The sequence below is a fragment of the Drosophila willistoni genome, chromosome 3R (assembly GCF_018902025.1).
Source record: "Drosophila willistoni isolate 14030-0811.24 chromosome 3R, UCI_dwil_1.1, whole genome shotgun sequence".
NCBI lineage: Eukaryota > Metazoa > Arthropoda > Insecta > Diptera > Drosophilidae > Drosophila > Drosophila willistoni.
The window spans coordinates 30,959,483-30,978,449 of record NC_061086.1 but is presented as its reverse complement, the minus strand read 5'-3'; the positions used below and the strand labels follow the sequence as shown (position 1 = coordinate 30,978,449).

Genomic DNA, 18,967 nt, shown 5'->3' with positions numbered 1-18,967 from the left:
CTTTAAGAGAGGCCTCTCTCGTGTTTTGTGTTCCTTTTGATAAGATCAATTATGTTAAGTTAACTTGGCGTTAAAATTATGTTGACGCATGTTTCTAAAATGTTTTCGAACATTTAATATGGGGCCCCATTGCTATGCGGCTTTTGGATTTGAACGAATATAAATTTTCTTTTAGTTCGAATGGCCAAATTATGCAAATCTCTTGACAATCATTTAAAGCTTTTCAAAAAGGCATTAGGTATGCAAAAACGCAGCTCACAGGCCTGAGGATGAAGTGAGACGGGGCTAGCGCAAAAGTTTGTGATCGGAACGCACCTCTAACCCAATTTATAACGACTTATCGACAGTAATAAAAACAAAATACAAAATAAATTTATACACATGTTGCGATCGATAACGCCAACGCCTCATTTGCATGCTAACGCAAAGGGAGGCAGGGAGGGAGCATCGGATCGGATCACACAGCAGGAGTAGGAAGCTCTGAGCAGTGAACTGTGGCTACAGGGGAAGTGGGGGTTTGCAGTGCCGGTGGTTGAGGTTCGATTCGGAATTGGAATTGAAATTGGGTAAACCTGTATCATTCGTTTGAACGATAGCCCGTTCGCTGCTGCTCGACACTTGACATTGTCAAATCGCAGCTTAATTAAGCAATCGATCTCTGGCCGATCGGCGTAGAGTTTTTTTTCTCTTCTTTTCGCTAATTTCTGTAGATAGACAATCGACAACTGTCGATGTGGGAAAGTTTCAACTTTTCCAAGTTGTGATTTTGTTTTTGGTTTTTGTTTTTTTTTTTTTTTCCAAAGTTTGTATCTTTTGGCATCTAGTATTTGCATAATCCATGGCCTTTTTGTCTTGAGTTTAAACCGTTATGAAGCCTAATGAGTGTTATTTATCGGAGCTGAGCAATCTTTCTCTCGTTCGACATCTGAAGATTATTTAAAAAGAAATTAACAAATTTATTCGACGAGTGCGGGGGGCGCCCAACCCGCAGATTTAAGTCTGACTCACCATTTTGGATCTTTATTTTTATTAATTTTGTATTTTTGCCTTGTTTTCGTTTTTTGTCTTTTTTTGCTTTTTGATTTTTCTGGGACTCATAAATCATGCGGACTTTTGTGACATTATCACGCTAATAAAATCGCCTTCGTGAAGCCGCCAAGTCGCCAACAGGCCGGAGACGGTGATTGAGACGGGTTTGGAGAAAGAGAGAGAGAGAGAGAGAGAGAGAGCGACAGAGGGACAAAGAGACGGGGGAAGCCAACAACAGAACCAAGCACAACAACAATAACGGGACAAAGAGAGTTAACAACAATAAGAATAACAACAAACACCACTTGACAGCAACAAATGATGTCCAACGCTTTTGTGGACATTAATATTTGACATTAATTGAAATTAATATTAATTTCATATTTATGTATTATCACCTTGATGAGGGTGTTAGGGTTAACCCCTCCACACCTGAAAGATATTAGAGATACTGAATATATCTCAACTAACAGAGGAGGAAATAGAAGAAACGTATAGTCAGACTTAAAACTAAGATCTCAATTTGGTTTTTTTAGGTATCCCACGTTCTTATATGAAGGAAATCTTCTGCCTTATAAAATTCTTTAAAATTTTAATTGATCCTGATATCTGTTTTCGTTTAAAATTGTTTTTACTAGACCAATAACGACTTGAAAAGAAGTAATTACTCAATTTTTAATACTGTTGACTCAACTTGTGGTCGATTAGTTTTCAATTCTGTTTTCACGTCAAAGATCGGCTATAGAAACCGATATGTTATTGAGGGGTTAATGCAAAGTGTGTTTGTGTGTGTGTGTCTGGATGCTCTGTGGAGGCGTCAGTTTGAAGCTTAAATCTCTCTTTGGTTCTCTATTATGATCATGTTGATGAATTGGCATTTCTGTTCTCTAGCCAGCCTGCTGTGAGCAACTGGTTGTTGGACCTGGGATTTTAATACTTTTCTCAGTTGCTCTCTCTCTCTCTCTCTCTAAGCTCGAGCTCAGCACGACAATTCGCATAAATGTTTAAAGCCAACAACTTAATTTGTAGTCGCCAGGTATTAGAATTTAAGTAAGTCGTAATTAATGTGTCCCGAATAGTGTGGGGAGTGTGATCGAGGGGATTCTCCTCACTGTCTCACTGTGGTTCAAGCCAAGTCATGCATCGTATGGTGAGGTTATTTATTGGGATCTAAGTGATTTCCGATGAGATTGTAAGCCAAGTCCCAAGCAATTGAGGCATCATCTCACAGCAGGTGGCCAGAGGCGTAGAATAGTGCCATGTTGTGGATGGGGCTCGAGGGGATGGAGAGTGAGAGGCAAACAAACTTTGGGTCTCCTGTTGCGTGTTTTGTTTGCATCAGGTGAGAGAACGTATCATCAAAAATGTGTTTCACTTTCCTTCCACGACGACTTCTTCTTCTTCAAGTCATCCTCCTCCTCATCATCATCATCGTCATCATCATCATCATCATCATTAGCAGCAGCAACATCGGCTTCATCATTATCGTCTTTGTGAACAACATGTTGCCCACATTTTGGGTGTGATATCATTAGCTCCCCTTTGGAAACCCGTTTTGGTTTAACCCCCCGAAGTCTCTCGTTTTTCTCAAAATTTATATTATTAGCGTGAATCAAAAAAATTGTTTGCTGCCGATATTTGCGGATCATTAAAATCATCAAATGAAGCCAATTAAAAGTAAATAAATAATACATTTTATGAAAGCAATTAAAGTATTGCTGTTGTTGTAGTTGTTATTGTTATTGTTGTTGTTGTTGCTTGCCGTTGTTCTCCGTTGTTTGCTAAATTATGCACAGCGAAAATTATAAAGTTTTGTTAAAACTTAATTAGGCACCGAGGCGAAGACAAAAGGCAAAAGAACACAGAAACCAAATCAACTTTGGGATCTCTGCAAATTGGCAAATGAGATGACTTTTTTTTTTATATATCGTTTTATCGTTTTGTGATCGTTCATTTTGGTGCTGTTGTTGTTGTAGTTTCAAGGGGGCTTCATTAATAAATTAACAACATATAAGAGAGAGCAGAACAAAAGAATCTTAGATGGATGAGGGATTTATGGGACAGCCAATGGAAACAAAAGAACATGCGAAATCCCAGCCGATTTTGGAATGTGAGAAGAAATTAAACATTCCAAAATACAATGTTTTAAATAGGATTGTGGCAAGTTTTGTGTCAAAATCAATAAAACTCGACCAAGAGTCTTGTGGACAAGGGTTCCTAATTGCATATCATTTATCAAATATATTTTTTTTTCTTTATTGATGGAACAAAAATTGCAAAAACATGGCGCGAAGTTGGCAACAAGTTAACTGTTGCTTATATTCATCCACGGGGTTTATATTATATAGGCATATGATTTCGATAAACCTATTCACAGTCATGTAAATGTGAATTTAAACATCGTTTAGAGAGTCAACTCTCTCTCTGTCTATTTTATTTTGCCAGTTTTCAGCACGAAAACATAAAACAAATTTGTACTTTTTGATTGTCATGGACAATACATTTTAGCTGTAAATTGATGCATTAAATCAAGCTAAAAGCCATATTTTTATTATGTCTAAGAATTCTTTTAAACGTTTAACCCATTTTTGTTGCCATCTACTCACATTTCGCGATATACAAATATAATCGCATGCTGGGTTATTTAAGTGCCACATTTCACATAAGGAACTTTTAAGATTATTTACATGGAGCACACAAAGCAAGCCCACAACAACAGCAACAACAAAGACTAACGAGAACAGCAAAAAAGTGCAACACCTTTTTGGACCTGGAGAGGTTGGAGAGATGTTGCCAAGATTCTGCTTGCGGACCGTGCGAATAATTAATTGATTAAAATGTTTTTGCATATTATGGCACGTATCATATTTCACATAAATGAGGCGCATTCAACACGCTAAAGTGCCAAAGATGTCGAGTTGCGAGATGGAGATGCGGGATGGTAGATGGAGACGAAGATGGGTATGGAGTTGGAGTTGGAGGTAGCCAAAGACCAATGGCAATGCAACAAAAGTGTAGATTAGGCTTGTTGCCACAACTTACCACCTAGGGTAGGCAAACCAAAGGCTATAATCATGATCATGATCATGATCGTGTGGATGAACTGGAGAGTCTAGCGCCGCATGGGGGCATCGGGGCATAGACTGGCTGAGAGAGAGAGAGGAGTGGAAGGCGCAGAAGGGAAGGGAACAGGTGTAAGAGGTTATGGCCATGGCTAGAGGCGACTCCAAACACGGAACAGGGTGTTTATGGTGATTTAGTCAGTTATGTGGATCGTAAACATTTTTGATAGCTAAATTTAAATAAACGACAGATATTTGTGGCCATCCATGGCACACAACTTGCTCTCAAAGATGGAGGCGCTTAGTCTACTTGAGAATTTAAATTAATTTTATTACATTGAGGTTTTTGTGTAGTTGGCTCGCGCTGCCCCGTCCCCCTTGCCCTTGCTCATCATATCTCCTTCCCTCGGTCACCTGTCCGCCAGTCTGAACGCCGTACATTCATCCGCATTTGTTCGAATACCTTAAGAAAAATATCATGTTACTGTGGTAATATATTTGAAATTAATGGCGCGCATCTCTTGGCTGAAACAGATTTTGTTACGTTTTACTTTTATTTAGTTGGTAAATTGGCCATTAAAGCGGGCCAATACACACACACACAGATAGAGAGAAAGCATTTCCAATGAAGTGAGTCGACTCTGTCTGAGTAAACATAAACTAAATAAATATTTTGTTTAAATTTCCACGTTGACAAGCGTTTCAAATGTCTAGTCCACATAATTGGCTCAAATTTTTTATTTCATTTCGGCTTGTACCCTCAAAATTGTGTTTATTTATCTTTGGGAATTTTTTGTTGTTTTTGGTTTTTGAACTTAGATGTGGGTTACCTGTTAGAGTCAGTGGGATTTTCGCAAGGCATTTGCCTTAAGCCATGGACAACTATTCTATCTCTGTCTCTCACTCTCACTGTGCCTCTAGCCAGGATTACACTTGTGGCTTAACTTTCGAAATCCTGTTAGTTTACCTTTCGACGACTACCGATTTCTATTTCTATTCAATGAATAATCCAGCGACTTCTATTCCTACTCTGCCTAGTCATTGTTTGTAGTCGAGTTTATGGTCAGAGGGTCAGAGTTTGCGGCTGACACGCCCACGCCCATGCCACAATTTGCATGCATGTATTGACTTATGCCTTTTGTCACAAGTCAAACGGGCATGGGCTGTGCCCAAAAAGGATCTTAGAGCTACAGAAATTTCATATTTTAATAAGCACATAATGGCAATAATCATAATTTTACAGCGAAACTTGGAATGGCATTGCATCTCCTGTTCGGTTCGGTTCTCGATCCTCGGTCCTCTGTTCTCAGTCAGCGGGATGCCCTTAAAGGGTTTCGCACAGAAAGGACAAGCATATAGAAACTGGGAGGCGTTGCGCACATTTAATTAATACGTTTGCCATTGCCGTTTTATTTTGCTGTTCCTGTTGCTTCCTTTTTTTGGTCTCGGACCATGGGACCTACAGTTGTCTGTCTGGCTGACTGTTTTCCTGGTTTCGTGGGCGTGCCAACAGATGATTAGAATTTCTTCAAATTCCATCCAAAAGATCCAATCCATGGCTTGTGTCGTTTCGTAGTGTGTGTGTCATTTTAGTTTTTGCCTTATTGTTTCAATTATGCAGATACATATACATGTCGATGTTGGCCAGCCCAAAGCTTCGTTTAGCCTTTGGCCAATCCGTTTTTACCCTTTCTTACACTTCTCTCAGGCGGGGGGTTAAATAAGTATTATTCTTGGATAGAATTTCTACGGAAGCCAATAAGCCGTAACAAAAATATATTTTGTTTAATGACCGGGACCTGGACATAAGATAACATAACACAAATGATTAACCATTTATATTTTCTAATCGTCTTTGTTATCGCAAGGTAAAAACTAAAGTTAAATAATGGAACAAAATTCAATCAGCCATTACCAGCATCATTCATTTAGCCATCTCGTATGTGCTATTCCCAATAATTGTCATTATTTCACTTGATTACCTCAGACAATTTCCAAGTAATTAGATTGCTATATCCTTAGTTCACATACAATTGTTCCCACCATTTAAAAAACAAATGGGAATGGCATAGGAGTTCTGCCCACAACAATGATCTACTGACTGACTCCCTAACGGTTTTTCGCTCGTAAAAAAAAAAATCAAATGAACAATCAACAATGCTTCCCCAGGACCACAACAATTGCAATCCTCAAGTGGCCTTTCAGGCCAAATCACGCAAAACCATAAGCCAAGGCATTTGTTTAATTTCCAATTAAAAAGAGCAAACACACACACACACACACAGGCACACAACCACACACTCCTAGGCACAGCAGGTCAAATCGGTTTGCCATTATCTTCATTGACATCACGACAAGAGTTTTTGTTGTTGTTGCCTGACAACTGTTTTAGAATAAGGCAAAAGGCAAGTCGGAGAAGGGATGAGGGAAAGGAAGGGCTGGGCCTGATCAGGGTAAGGCCAAACAAGGAGCAAGGATCCCTGGCCAGTTGGCCCGATATTGGTCAAGCGTTAAAACACACAGACAAAAAAGTGCGTGGGCCCGTCAGTGAGTGTTGGTGTGTGTGTGTGAGTGTGTTTCGGTTTTGTTTTCCCGGAAAATGCCACTTGTCAATAGGCCCCTGTCCCTGTCATTGTACCTGTTATCTAAATTACACCAAAACAAAACAGAAACAACAGTTGGCGTAACGGTGACCCAACTATATAGATATATATATGTATATATCTTTATGTAGGGGTGGGCCCTGGTAATGTTTTAATTTGATTTTAAAATGATGTTAATCTAATATCCGTGGAAAATGTCAAAATAGAGTCACCTCTCTACTCTCCCATTCCCCAACTCCTTTCCAACTTGTGTTCTTCATTTTTCTCTTTGTTTGTTTCCTTCTGTTTCGATTCCTTGATTCATTCCATTTCGTACATTAATTGATATGCACTCATCGTTGTGGATAATTTCAATGAATTTTCAATTTTATTACGAAATACGCTGTCAAAATTGTATTGAGAATCTATTTGGGTGTGCTGCTTCTGTCTATGACTGTCCTGATAATCTACGAGTATTATGCTGACAATATTTTCCCTTGAATTTCTCAACTTTGTGGTTTTCCCTGTACCCTCTAAACTCCCAAGATGAATGGGTATATTTAAGATAATGGAATCGAACGATAAGAGAACTTTCCTTCACTACACCTAGGGTATCTCCAGGTCCATTCTCTGGTCCATTCATTTAGAAATTTCTGTCTTTATAATCATCGTGGTTACTCGCTCACGCACTCGACTTTCGGGGCGTGAATACCACAAATTTATATTTAATTGTTTGATTACCTTCCATTCTGTGGCTGCATAATTTTTCAATATTTCCATCGAGAAAACTGAAAATTTTTGTCTGTGTGTGTGTGTGACAAATGTTAGGCGCTGACTGCATTTCATTAATATTTGACTTCGAAATGAATAAAGTGTGAATAGATGGTGAATAAAGACAGACAGAGAGAGAGCCAGCGAAAGAGAGTGGGTGCGCATTAGTAGCCAGCTGTGTGACGAATTAGCTGTTTATAAAATAACAGACTCTTTAGAAGGTACCCAAAAAAAAAAACAAATGACTTGGGCAACAAACTTGACTATGTTGGAGATAATAAACTGACTAACTATTAAATGCTTGTATAAATTTAATGATAAATTAATAGTGATATTGAGTTCTGAATGCCATTGATTAAAGTTAATATCAATATATCTTAACCCCAACCTAAATATGAAACCTTTTATATGCCACCTTTAAATGAAAACTTAATTGGTAATTGGAGGTTACATTGTACTTACTGAAGACTTAATTAGAACTTTAGAAAATTAATAAAGTTGCCAAAACTAATTTTAAAATATTTTTATTTTTCCTTTTTCATACAGATAACACTTTCGATTTATATAATAGACGACTTGCTGTAAGTACTAAAACTATATTATTAAAACCAATAATTTTTCATGCTTTTGATATTGATATTTACATTTTATTTAAACTTTTATTATGCGAATTTGTTTTAATTCGATTATTTTTATACCACTGCTGAAAGTGGTAAGGAAGTTAACTATAAAAGGCTTTAAATGCTTGTGATCTAGACTATAAGAAATATGTTTTAAACTCATTTAGTAAAGGTTTAATTAAAATTTAAATTACATTTTCCATACATTATTTAATTTCAACAATGTAATAAATAATGTAAAAGAATTGGCAACAATAGTTCTTTAACTCAAGTGGTTAGAACTTGAATCGCCCTGTGCAATTTAAGTAAATTTATACAACAATTTTCATTATAAAAATTCTAATTGGCTTTTAATTATATGACGATAAAAAGTGAAAAAGAAAAATACCGTTTCGTGTTTGAATTTGCAGCATTTGCCAAATTGACTAATTGCCTTGGGTAATTACAATTTATTAGATGACGCCCCAGAACAAGGCTCTAATCGGTCGGTATACATACATAGGTAGGAGTTAGACACACTGACTAACTAAACACATATATTGTATTGTATGCTAGTTAGTTGCAGCAGGCGGCATTTAATTGAAGCTTCTAAATGGCAAAACCTATAATTATTTATTAACAATGGGCTCAACTTAGGCACGCAAACGGAGCATTTGTGTATATACCTGGGCTTTGGAAAGCCCATAATGTTCAGTTCAACTCACAGTCAGATGCCTGGGGTTTATTGAATGAGAGTTTACCTACATTAATTCTAATTCAATAACGGTATAAATTATTCAGTTGCGGTCATAGTTAATTGATTGTTCCAATTCAGTTAAATTTTTAAGGCGGACTTTGTGTCCAATCACAATTTGAATAATGCACTGCCAGCTGATAAAATCGAATGTTGAACTCTGATACAAAATATTATGAAATTTGAAGGAAATCGTAGAATTGTTTACCTTGTGAGCCTAGAAATTTGTTTAGGCCCACTGTGCACAGTTGAATGGAAAAAACAATCATACGCTGCGTGGGCCCCATAAAAATCCAAACAAACAAACATCAGTTGTTGTCATAAAGATCACATATTTATGTGACTAATTTGAAATAAAACATAAAACTTACCAAATAATATTAAGAGTTTTGGATGACGACCTCGTCGTCGTTGTCGTCAGTCGTCTCCCTCAATCGAGAGATGCATATCAACAATTAGAAGCACCCCATGGAGTTGGCCACGAAATTGAGAAATTTGACGCTTTTACGAGCGATCCGGCTGGAAGCATAATGTCTCTCTTAGATATACCAAATTAAAGCATTTTTTTCTCTCTTGATATTTGAGTCCCGTTTTGCATATGAAAGCGAGCTAACCAAAACAAAAATGCTGGCGCCACAGTGTAGGGAGAGAGTGAGATTGAAAAGGCATCTAGATGGAGTGAGGTATAAGTATTGGATCTGGTCAACATAATTGAGGCAATTAGAAAACATCAAAATATTTCTGCCTTCATTTTTGGGGGCAAAGTAGAAAATTGTTAAGCAAATAATGTCTAAACAGAAATTTCTTGTTGTTGTGGCAGTTCGTAATTAAGCACTTGAGAGGGCCTAAGGTCCAACGAATTGTTTGTATAAAGTCCGATCTCAAGCACTTGTCAATGACAAGGCAATTTCATATAAATATATCAGCAGCCAGAGACTGAACCAACCAACGCCCACTCTATAATTATTCAATTAAAGCGCTTAGGAATTATTATTGTAATGAAAAGTGATGCCAATCTGCTTAAATGCAGGAAGTTCAAAGAGTAGGCCATAAAAATTACAAGCATTCGGTTAGTTGGCAATGATGCTGATCGATATCATTATTCTGGACTCTTGGTATTGCCGAATGATGACGGAAGTGAATTGTTTTTGTTTTGGGAAATGATAAAATAAAAGTGCCCAGGTTCGTTGCTTAAGTCTTTCGTTTTACGTTTTTAGACAAATGCCATAACATGGACTTTAAATTAATTACTTAATTTAACACAACACGCGGCCAACCGACACCTTATACCCAGACATTCACATCCACATCCATGAAATTGACATCAATATCGACGACAACACAAAGCACTAAACTGGTGACCGGTGACGGTGACTGGCGATCGGGGTCTGTCTCTCTGTATGTGTGCGTACAGAAACCTGTATATCACGATCCTTGGCTTAACAGATTAGTTAGCATATCCCCATATCAGGGTAATTATTGTTAAATGCGATAACGATCTTGTACAGCGTTGACATTTATTTATTTTCCTTAATTTTGCCGTATTAATCTTCCAAGAATCACACAAATACACACACACACACATACAATCTCTACTTGTGGCATGTACCGAAACCGAGAGAAATGTTCAACAGGCTCTTGACAATTTGCATTATGCAGGCAATCGATCAATGAGCACTTAATTAATTTGATTTCCTATCAAAAACCCGAAACTCGATTAAACAAAAAGCATAAAAAAATATTAACATTAACGATTCAAGCTACTGCATTATGAGAGGCAAAAGGCATACCTATCTATATAAACAAATTTGTTAGATCGTTAGCTGAATCCTTATTGCATATAGTTAAAATCGGGATAATTTCATATCTCACCTCACGCTGTGCGTTGCAGCTCTTGGCTCATGGCTAATAAAACACAATCTCTTGCCCATGCAGCTAATTTAACCAAATTGGATTACTTAATAAACTTTATTGGATAAATAACAAGTTATGCGTTGGTGCCCATAAAGTGAATGTTTCGTTGTTGTTGTTGTTGTTGTTGTTGTTGTTGTTGTTGTTCTGGTTATGGTTATGTTTTCTGTTTTTGTACCTATTTTTTTTTTTTTTTGAGGCGCGCCACAAACAAACCTTTTGAGGCATTCCAAAATTAAGCCACGAGGCATGTCTATAGAAGAAGAAAAGAAACAACAAAAAAAAAACGACAGAAAAAAAATTGTGTGTTAATTTCTGAGAATTATAAAAAAAAGGGATTTCATTTTTTCGTTTTTTGTTCTACGGAAAACATTTGAAATGAGATTGAAAAGACGCAAAGGAGGCTAAAGATAAGCTTCAAATCAACTGTAATGCATGCCCCAAAAGTAGGCGTTGTAATTTATTACAATATTAATTGTAAATGAGTTTTGTGATGCCCCAAAATCAAGGCAATTGAATACACTAAAAAAAAAAACTACACGCCAATTGCTACAAAAGATTTTGAAGTATAAAATATAAGTCGGAATTATGTAGCAAGTGTTTTTTAACAATCGTATCACTTGAAACGTTCAGAAATACTAAGAGACCCACTCAGATGACTCTAGTGATTAAAGAAAAGCTTCTTTTCTTAACTTCTTAAAATTTATAAGGCTTCATATAATTTAAAACTTCTGTTCATAGAGTTCTTTAAACTGTTATAATATTTGAAGTTCGCTAGACTAACTTTATGTCTAGAAATCTTTTTATGTACACCCTTTTTAACAATTTGAGCTAGTGTTTATTTTTGTTGTTTAAAGTTCGTTTATTCAATTGATTTCTCTCAGTGTAGTGGGCTCTTTATCTTTAGCTTAATCAAGTGTGCGTGCAGCTAAACAAACAATTTCATTCCATATTCATTCTCTCGCCCATATAATTTGTTGATGTTGTTTGTTTGTTTGTTTAATACATGTATATGTATTTACATATATCCACCGATATATGCATGTATGTATGTGAGTGTATGTAGTAGTTAGGTAAATGCGATTAAAATCATTGTAAGCCAACGTGTGTATATAATTTGCCCCACACTGATTTATGCCTTTAGCATTGTGAGTACACTTGGCCATCTCGAGACATGAGTGGCTAGTTATCCAACCAGGCCATTTAAATTATATAGATTGTTCTCAATGGAGAAGCAAAGGCCAACCCAATTGTGAAACCTTTGACAAAGTGGCACAGTTTAAAGCTGTTAACAGCTAGTAATTAGGCTCGATATGGCTGTTAATTAACCATATCAGCATCAGAATATCAGTATCAGTATTTCTGATCACATTGTAGTTTGTTCATTGCAATTAGCGTTGCATATTCATAGATACATATAAAATGGTTAACTACCGATTTCAATGTCGGGCAAGTGTCGCATAAATTGCTAGCCAATAATCATAAATTTTGATTTTAAATCATTAGCACACTTTATGGGCCAAAAGAGTCGCGTTGTGTGCCGCAGCAATGCGAAGCGATATGTAATGTCATTTTAGTCAGTTAACCAGTTTGGTTCTTCAATATTCCGCCCCCTTCCGCCCCTTCACCGGAATACTCACCGTATCGATACGCCTCCATCTGTTTGATCTCACACGAACTGCGCTCAATTAACTTCTACAATATAACACGATTTGCATTTTAAATTGTGCAATTAAAATGCTTATGAAATCTATAAAAAAAAAAGTTCACTAAATACATTTTACAGTCGACTCCTTCTGCCGCCTGCTCACACCTCTCTGCTACCTCGGCAAAAGTAGACAGCAACAAGAATGTAAAATGTCAAGCGTTAATTAATTAATTGTTGGCAAAGGGGGCAGTGGTATGGCGGAAAGTGGCTGTAATGTAAAATAAGAAGATTTACTAGACCCACAGACATGAGAGGAGAAGCAACAGGCTTGTGGAATTTGCCCAGGCGAGAAATAAAATTGGTTAAACACAATTTTGGCTGGATGGATTTATCCAAAGGGCTCTAAGAAGAGGACTTGGATTTACCTCTTAATTATCCTTTTGAGAGTTTAATAAATGGAACTTGATTTTTGTTTAATAAAACCTTAAAACTTCTCTCGCTCATTTTAAATTTCCAACTTGATGGCTCACACATTTTTTTAAATTCTTTGATGAGCTGCTAGGGTATCTAAAATTCGATGCAAATGAATAAATAAAATGTAGATTTCATCCCTTGCCAATTGACTTCATTAGAGTTTTCAATTTTTCAATATGAATAGTTTTTTTTTTTATATTTAATATAATAATATTTTTCACTTAGCTTAAATCATTAATAGCTAGCACACTAAAGCTACATCAATCTTGGCTTTTAAAAGTTAATTAATTTAAAGTTGCAGTTAACTGATGCTAGAAGTTCGTGTTTATCGTATAACTAGAGAGACATACATATATATATATGTATGTATATATATAAATACCTGCACACGATTTCTGAAATTCACTAATTAACATTAATGTTCTGTGCACTTGCTGGTCATAAATATTTACACGCTTATAGATAATTAGATTTGTACAATTAAAATAATTATGTATAGGTATGTGATTTATAATGATTTTGCCTCTGCTTTTTTTGATGATTTATTTTTTGTGGTAGGTGTTTCTTTTTTTTTTGGCAGAGATTAAGCGAAGCGAAAAGTTCTCTGATTCTCTGGGGGTAATTTTTGAGGTCTACTCAACAAACGAACGCAAGACTTTCCTCCTGGTTTCATACGATTTGGCACAGTTTTTTAGGAGGGGGGGAAGAAGGGGTGAGGGATTCTGGTCAATGGGAGGTCTATTCTATTGTTCAAATACTTTTTTTTATCTCGCTCATACTATATTATATACATGAAGCCTAACGCTGGCCTTCCAATTAAGAATATATCACAACAAAACTATGTTACTTGCGGAAAACGACTCTTACGCAGCAGCAAGGAGTAAGGAACTCTGGGATTGGTAAAGTCAAGAATGTAGTCGACAATTAATGACTCGCATCTAGCTCATGCTCCTCATCGCTGGGGCAATCGTCCATTTCCATGTCGATGAGCTCATCATCGTCTTCGTCGCCGCTGCCATTGTGCATATTGCGGTCTGAGGAGCCGCCACCTTTCTCATCCTCTTGCTGCATGCGTTTGTGCTTGGTGCGTCGATTCTGGAACCAGACCTTGACCTGAGTTTCCGATAAGTTCAGAGACTGGGCCAGAGCCTTACGTTCTGCTCCCACAACATACTGATTGCTTTCGAAGGCATGCTCTAGTTTCAGCAGCTGTGAGGGCGAGAAGGCGGTACGAATTCGCTTGGGCTTTCGGAAAGGAGGTACCAAGAAGCCTGGAGAAGCAGAAGAGATAACGAAAATTGTTTGGTTAGTTAACCGTAAAGAGACAAATCAAGTTAATTCTGTTACTTACTTCCTGGGAAACGGTGTGGAAAGATGCGACCACTACGGCTCAATAGCCAGGGATAGAGTGGGTAGCTTTCGCGTGGCATTCCTGGATTGGGCATGAAGGGTGTGACATGTGGACCCACAACATGACCGGCTTGCAAGGCGGCAGCCATATGGAACTGAGCGGCGGCAATCAGGTGAGGATTGTGCTGGGGCGGCAACTCTGGCGGCGGCGCATTGATGTACGGAGGTAAAGCCTTAATATCGGGCAGACCCGGTTGTCCTTGTGGTGGTGCCATCGGTGGTCCTCCTGGGCCCATGGGGAATGGACGCACGAGGCCTGCTGCTGGCATACCAGGCATCATCATGGGTCCTGGTCCAGCGGAATGCATGACAGGCGGCTTGGGGAAGTTCTGCGGCTGTGGCGGCGTATTGTGCGGACTGCTGACAAGGAGTGTGGGCGAGGACGAAGGCTGCGAGGATTGAGGTGATACTGACTTCGGAGGCGTATGCGGGGGCTGAATGCGCTGGGCGGGATTCTCGGCTTGTTCGACGGCCGGGGGCTCCGGGGAACGTTCTCGCTTGAGCGATACAACAGCCGATGGTGGGGCATCACAATCGGGCGAGAGACGAGTTTGCAGAGGACTAAGGCCACTGGCCATTGCGGCATTGTGATGCAGACGTTGGAGTAGTTCCTGGATATCCTGATGTGTCTTGGGGGTTCCCTGTTGCTGTTGCTGCTGCTGCTGCTGCATCAGAATGTGCTGATGGAGGGCATGTTGCTGGGCCGGTGAAAGATGGGCATGTGGATGCGGGGCCATGTGATGGGGCAAAGAGGCCAAGACATGAGGAGGTGGATTCATCACATGATGCGGGGGTGTACCGGGCAGCACTGTAATTGATGACGGTGGCGTTTGTGGCGGCGAACTGGGTCCATTTCGTTCGGGCACTGGACTTGCCGGCTGTTGGGTATGCTCGGGGCTGATTTGTGGATTGCCGGCGGCAGAAGCGGCCGATGCATCATTGCCCACAATCGAGTCAATGCTGAAGCCGATCTTCTGCTTGGGTGTGGGCATCATGACGGCTGAGGTGGGCATCGGTGGAATCATTTTAGTCATATATACGCGCGTTGTGTTGGCGGGCGAGGCGGCGATTAGTTCGGCTATGTTGGCGGCTTGGACTGGGAGCTCGGGTAATCCTAGAAATTCGTTTTGTTGTGTTGTTCAATCTCAGATCTCTTTCATTCACACTTGGAGACACCACATTGGGGCTCTCTCTTTATACACACATTCACTTCGGGTGTAAAGCGTTTTTAGCACTTTCACGTAGTTGCAGTTGCGATAAAACAACTTTCTTCACTGTCTCTCTGAGTTGTTGGTAGTATTTCACTTTCAGGTTTTTTTTTCTTTGCTTTTGCTTGGTTGTGCGATCGACGCGCTCGAAACGATACAACGTGTTCACTCGACGACGTTCACAGTCTGAATAATTGAGAGAAGACCCCGGAGTGGACCAAGTGTGCGTAGTGGGAATTTGTTGTTGGTTGTCGTCGCTTGTGGTTGTAGTAGTAGTAGAAGTTGTTTCTTCCACACAGATACACGCTCTCACTCTCTCTCTCTCTCTCACTCCCTCGCTCTCTTTTGTTTAACTAGCTCTCTGTCTCTTGCTCTTTCTCTCTCACCCTCTTTCTCTCTCTCTCTTGCGCACAGAGAGAACATGTCAAACCGGTTCGGGGATGGTGAAGTGGTGGTTGTTAGCCAGCTAGAGCGAAAGAGACCAAGCAATTGCAATATTAAATGCTTGCCATTGCATTCTCACCTGCTTTGTGGAATTTATCTGGCTTCGCCTTCAACACTAAGAGCGACAGAGATGGCCTCTAAATGAAGGCGGTCCAATTCAATTCGATACGTCTGCTGTATTTTCTCTTGCATATGGCTTCCGTTGGGCATCATCATCATCATCGTCGTCGTCGTCGTCGTCGTCGGGTGGTTACTGTCATTGTTGTTGTTGTTGGCTGGCATTGTGGCCTGCCTTTGTGTAATTTGGCTTAAACTGCCATTCATAGTTTTTGTGGTTAGAGAGTTTTTCGTATTTTTGTACTAAAACAAGCGTTAAATGGAAATTGCAAGGTGGAAATGAATTTTCGTTGGTTTGAGGATTTATTCAGTTTGTTCGCTCGCATAGTTCTATGGATTTTGTTTATCCTTTATCATAAGGGGAAAACATAGGAAGTTTTTACGTTCAAATATTTGAGTTTACAAAGAATTCTTTCAACTGTTTGCCATTGGCTAAAGCTTACAGAAATTTCTTTAGTTTTCTACATAGTTTCTTATATTGTATTCAAAAAATGTGAGTAATATCTACAAACGTTTCTATTTTCCGCATCCTGATCAGTATGATGGTCGTCTATTCGAATCGAATTAAATATTCCACACCACAAATGCACTTCAAATTTTGCAGCAACAATAAATCATACCAGTACACACATTTCCAACGACAGTTTTATATAATCGGCCATCAAAAACATTGTGCGTTACAATTTAAATGTTAATTTTAAGCATTATCTGTATGGCTTTTTTGGCACACGACAAACTTTGCATAATTTATGTAGACCAAAAACAAAAAAATAACCATCAACTTGGACATGAGAAATTTATGCGTTGCTTTGGTCAATTTGCACCGATCCACAACCAAATCGAAATCAGAGCAATATACATATGTGTGTATGGAAAAATTACCCAGACGTGTTTAAAGTTCATTATATAGCTGCCTTGAACCGCGACACAAATATCAATTAGTAATCAGCAAATATGAAATTTAATTATGTTTTTCACACATACCAGTTCAGTTTTTGGTGTTAGTTTTGCCAAGGGTTATCAAGAACAAGGCTGCTGTTCAATAGATTAGCATCAAAATTTATAGATCGGTCAGTGCAAGTGAAATGCGGAATGAAATAGCAATTCATTAAATCACAATTATGTTGCTTAATGGCCTCTGATTACACGATTTTCGAGAGCTTCGTGAGTTTAATGGGAAAAACGTGTCAAAAGATTGGATTAATTTCAATACGAAATCACTGCGAACAATTCTCTCAAATAGAAGTTAAGAATTTGAACTAATTTTGGGTAAATTTTGACATACATATGCTTAAATTTACACGCCCACCGCATGGCGTTATCACCTATCCTCGCCGCAGGACCTGCTTGAGCAACAATTGTGCTGCTAATGAGCAAATAAAGATATCGTTAGACCAGAAGCAGCAGTCAAGTAGTTGTTCCAGCTGTTTGCATTGTACCTATTACTTTTTTTTTTCCGACTCTGACTCCAACTCCAAGTCACCCGCTGAGAACCCAAAATCAAGAAAACAACAAGGAAAAACACTCGCCAAGTTTGCAACCATAAAAAAATGCAACACACAAAACCAACTAAGGGAAAACAAAAGGAAAACGCACACACACAAATGAAATTGTATTTATTAGATGGAAATAAAACAGCGGCAACAATGCCTGGCCCAGTCGAAAGGTGTCAAAATCAACAATTTCTCGGCCTGGTCGAAACGATTCCACTGAAAAAAAGAAATTAAGGAAAACACTGGGCACAGCGTGATGCAATTTCGCTTCTTCTCCTGTCCCCGCCGTATCCCTTCCTCATTACCCTCTACCCATCTATCAGAGTAACAATTTTTGTTTTCGTTTGAAATGATGATGGAAAAAAATTGTATATATACACAACAGTTTCACTTTTGCTGCCCTTACTGAATTGTTGGGCGCTGGAAAACAATGAAAAACGTGGCAAATTTCCCTTTGTTTCATTTTTATTTTTTCTTTTTTTTCGTGGCTACATTGTGATTGAGAGAGGGACACGGCAAGACGAAGGAAAACACAAAAAAAAAATTGACTTTAATGATGATGAGTTGGCGATTAGAATGCTTGAAGTGCTCGAGGAGTGCCACTAAATTCATTTGAATTGTGTTTTGGTTTTGTCTTTTTTACACTGAAAATGGCACAATTTTAGAGAAATCGAAAGAAGACAAAAAATTGTCCGTGGGGGAGCCACAAACTGTTTAGACATAATTAATTTTACAGTCACTTTGATTAAAGAGAAACAAATTATTTTCAAGAAATTACACTCAACTTTAAGAAATGATTTCAATCGCCTCTCAATAGTTGCTACTTAATCCTTGTTCTGGTTTAAACCTTCCACGACTCGCCATTGCCAGGCGAGTTCCGAGAAAACCATATGGGTAAAAACAATCTATCGATTTCACAGTTTTCATAATAAGTTTTCTCATTCTCAAAACGATCTCTCATAATTTGAGCGCTTGTAAATCCACGCGGTTCACAAAATTATGATGGATGACTTTTGTGGCTGCATTTTCACGCTTGAAAACGAAAGAAAAGCGATCAGTTGAGGGGAAAAAGTAGAAGAAATTGGTAGCCAGAATAACTAGAAACTGACAAAGGTTCTCAATGATGATGATGATGGAGATTACGATGATGATGCGTTAAGACGGGCGGGGGCGCGTCTGGAATAAGAACGTCAAACAACAGGACTGAAACGGAGGCAGAAGGAGAGATGAGCCTGTCGAGTTCTCAGAAAAAAACCCTATTACAAGCAAAGAAAGGGTGCACGAGAAGGATCATCATCATCGTCATCATCATCATCATCATTATGATTGTGGGGCACGGCATATTTGATATTTTAGGCACGCCAACTAAGTACATTCATGGACACATTTGAGGCTGTTTCCAATCACAAAACAAAAGCCATAAAATCATATTAAAACACAATTTTTGGTCGGTCAGTTGATAAAG

At 38.6% G+C, this 18,967-nt stretch overlaps 1 protein-coding gene and 1 long non-coding RNA gene across 2 annotated transcripts in view; one reads left to right on the top strand and one right to left on the bottom strand.

Annotated features, from left to right (window-relative positions):
- Positions 1–7,993: 7,993 nt before the first annotated feature.
- LOC124459699 overlaps positions 7,994–18,967 on the top strand; it is a 54,822-nt gene continuing 43,848 nt past the window's right edge. Inside the window, exon 1 of the long non-coding RNA XR_006953738.1 lies at positions 7,994–8,025. This is a non-coding gene — a long non-coding RNA (uncharacterized LOC124459699). The remainder of the gene's footprint in view (positions 8,026–18,967) is intronic.
- Positions 13,061–15,650, bottom strand: LOC6649651 (homeotic protein empty spiracles). Its single transcript, XM_002072092.4, has 2 exons — positions 14,182–15,650; positions 13,061–14,101 (listed from the first exon to the last, which is right to left on the bottom strand). Exons 1-2 carry the CDS (start codon positions 15,272–15,274, stop codon positions 13,755–13,757), a joined length of 1,440 nt encoding a protein of 479 aa, XP_002072128.2. The 5' UTR covers positions 15,275–15,650; the 3' UTR covers positions 13,061–13,754.

Coding starts and splice junctions, on each gene's coding strand:
- LOC6649651 (XM_002072092.4), bottom strand. CDS start 15,274: ATGACTAAAATGATTCCACCGATGCCCACCTCAGCCGTCATGATGCCC. Junction 14,102..14,181: donor TCCACACCGTTTCCCAGGAA/GTAAGTAACAGA, acceptor CTGCTTCTCCAG/GCTTCTTGGTACCTCCTTTC.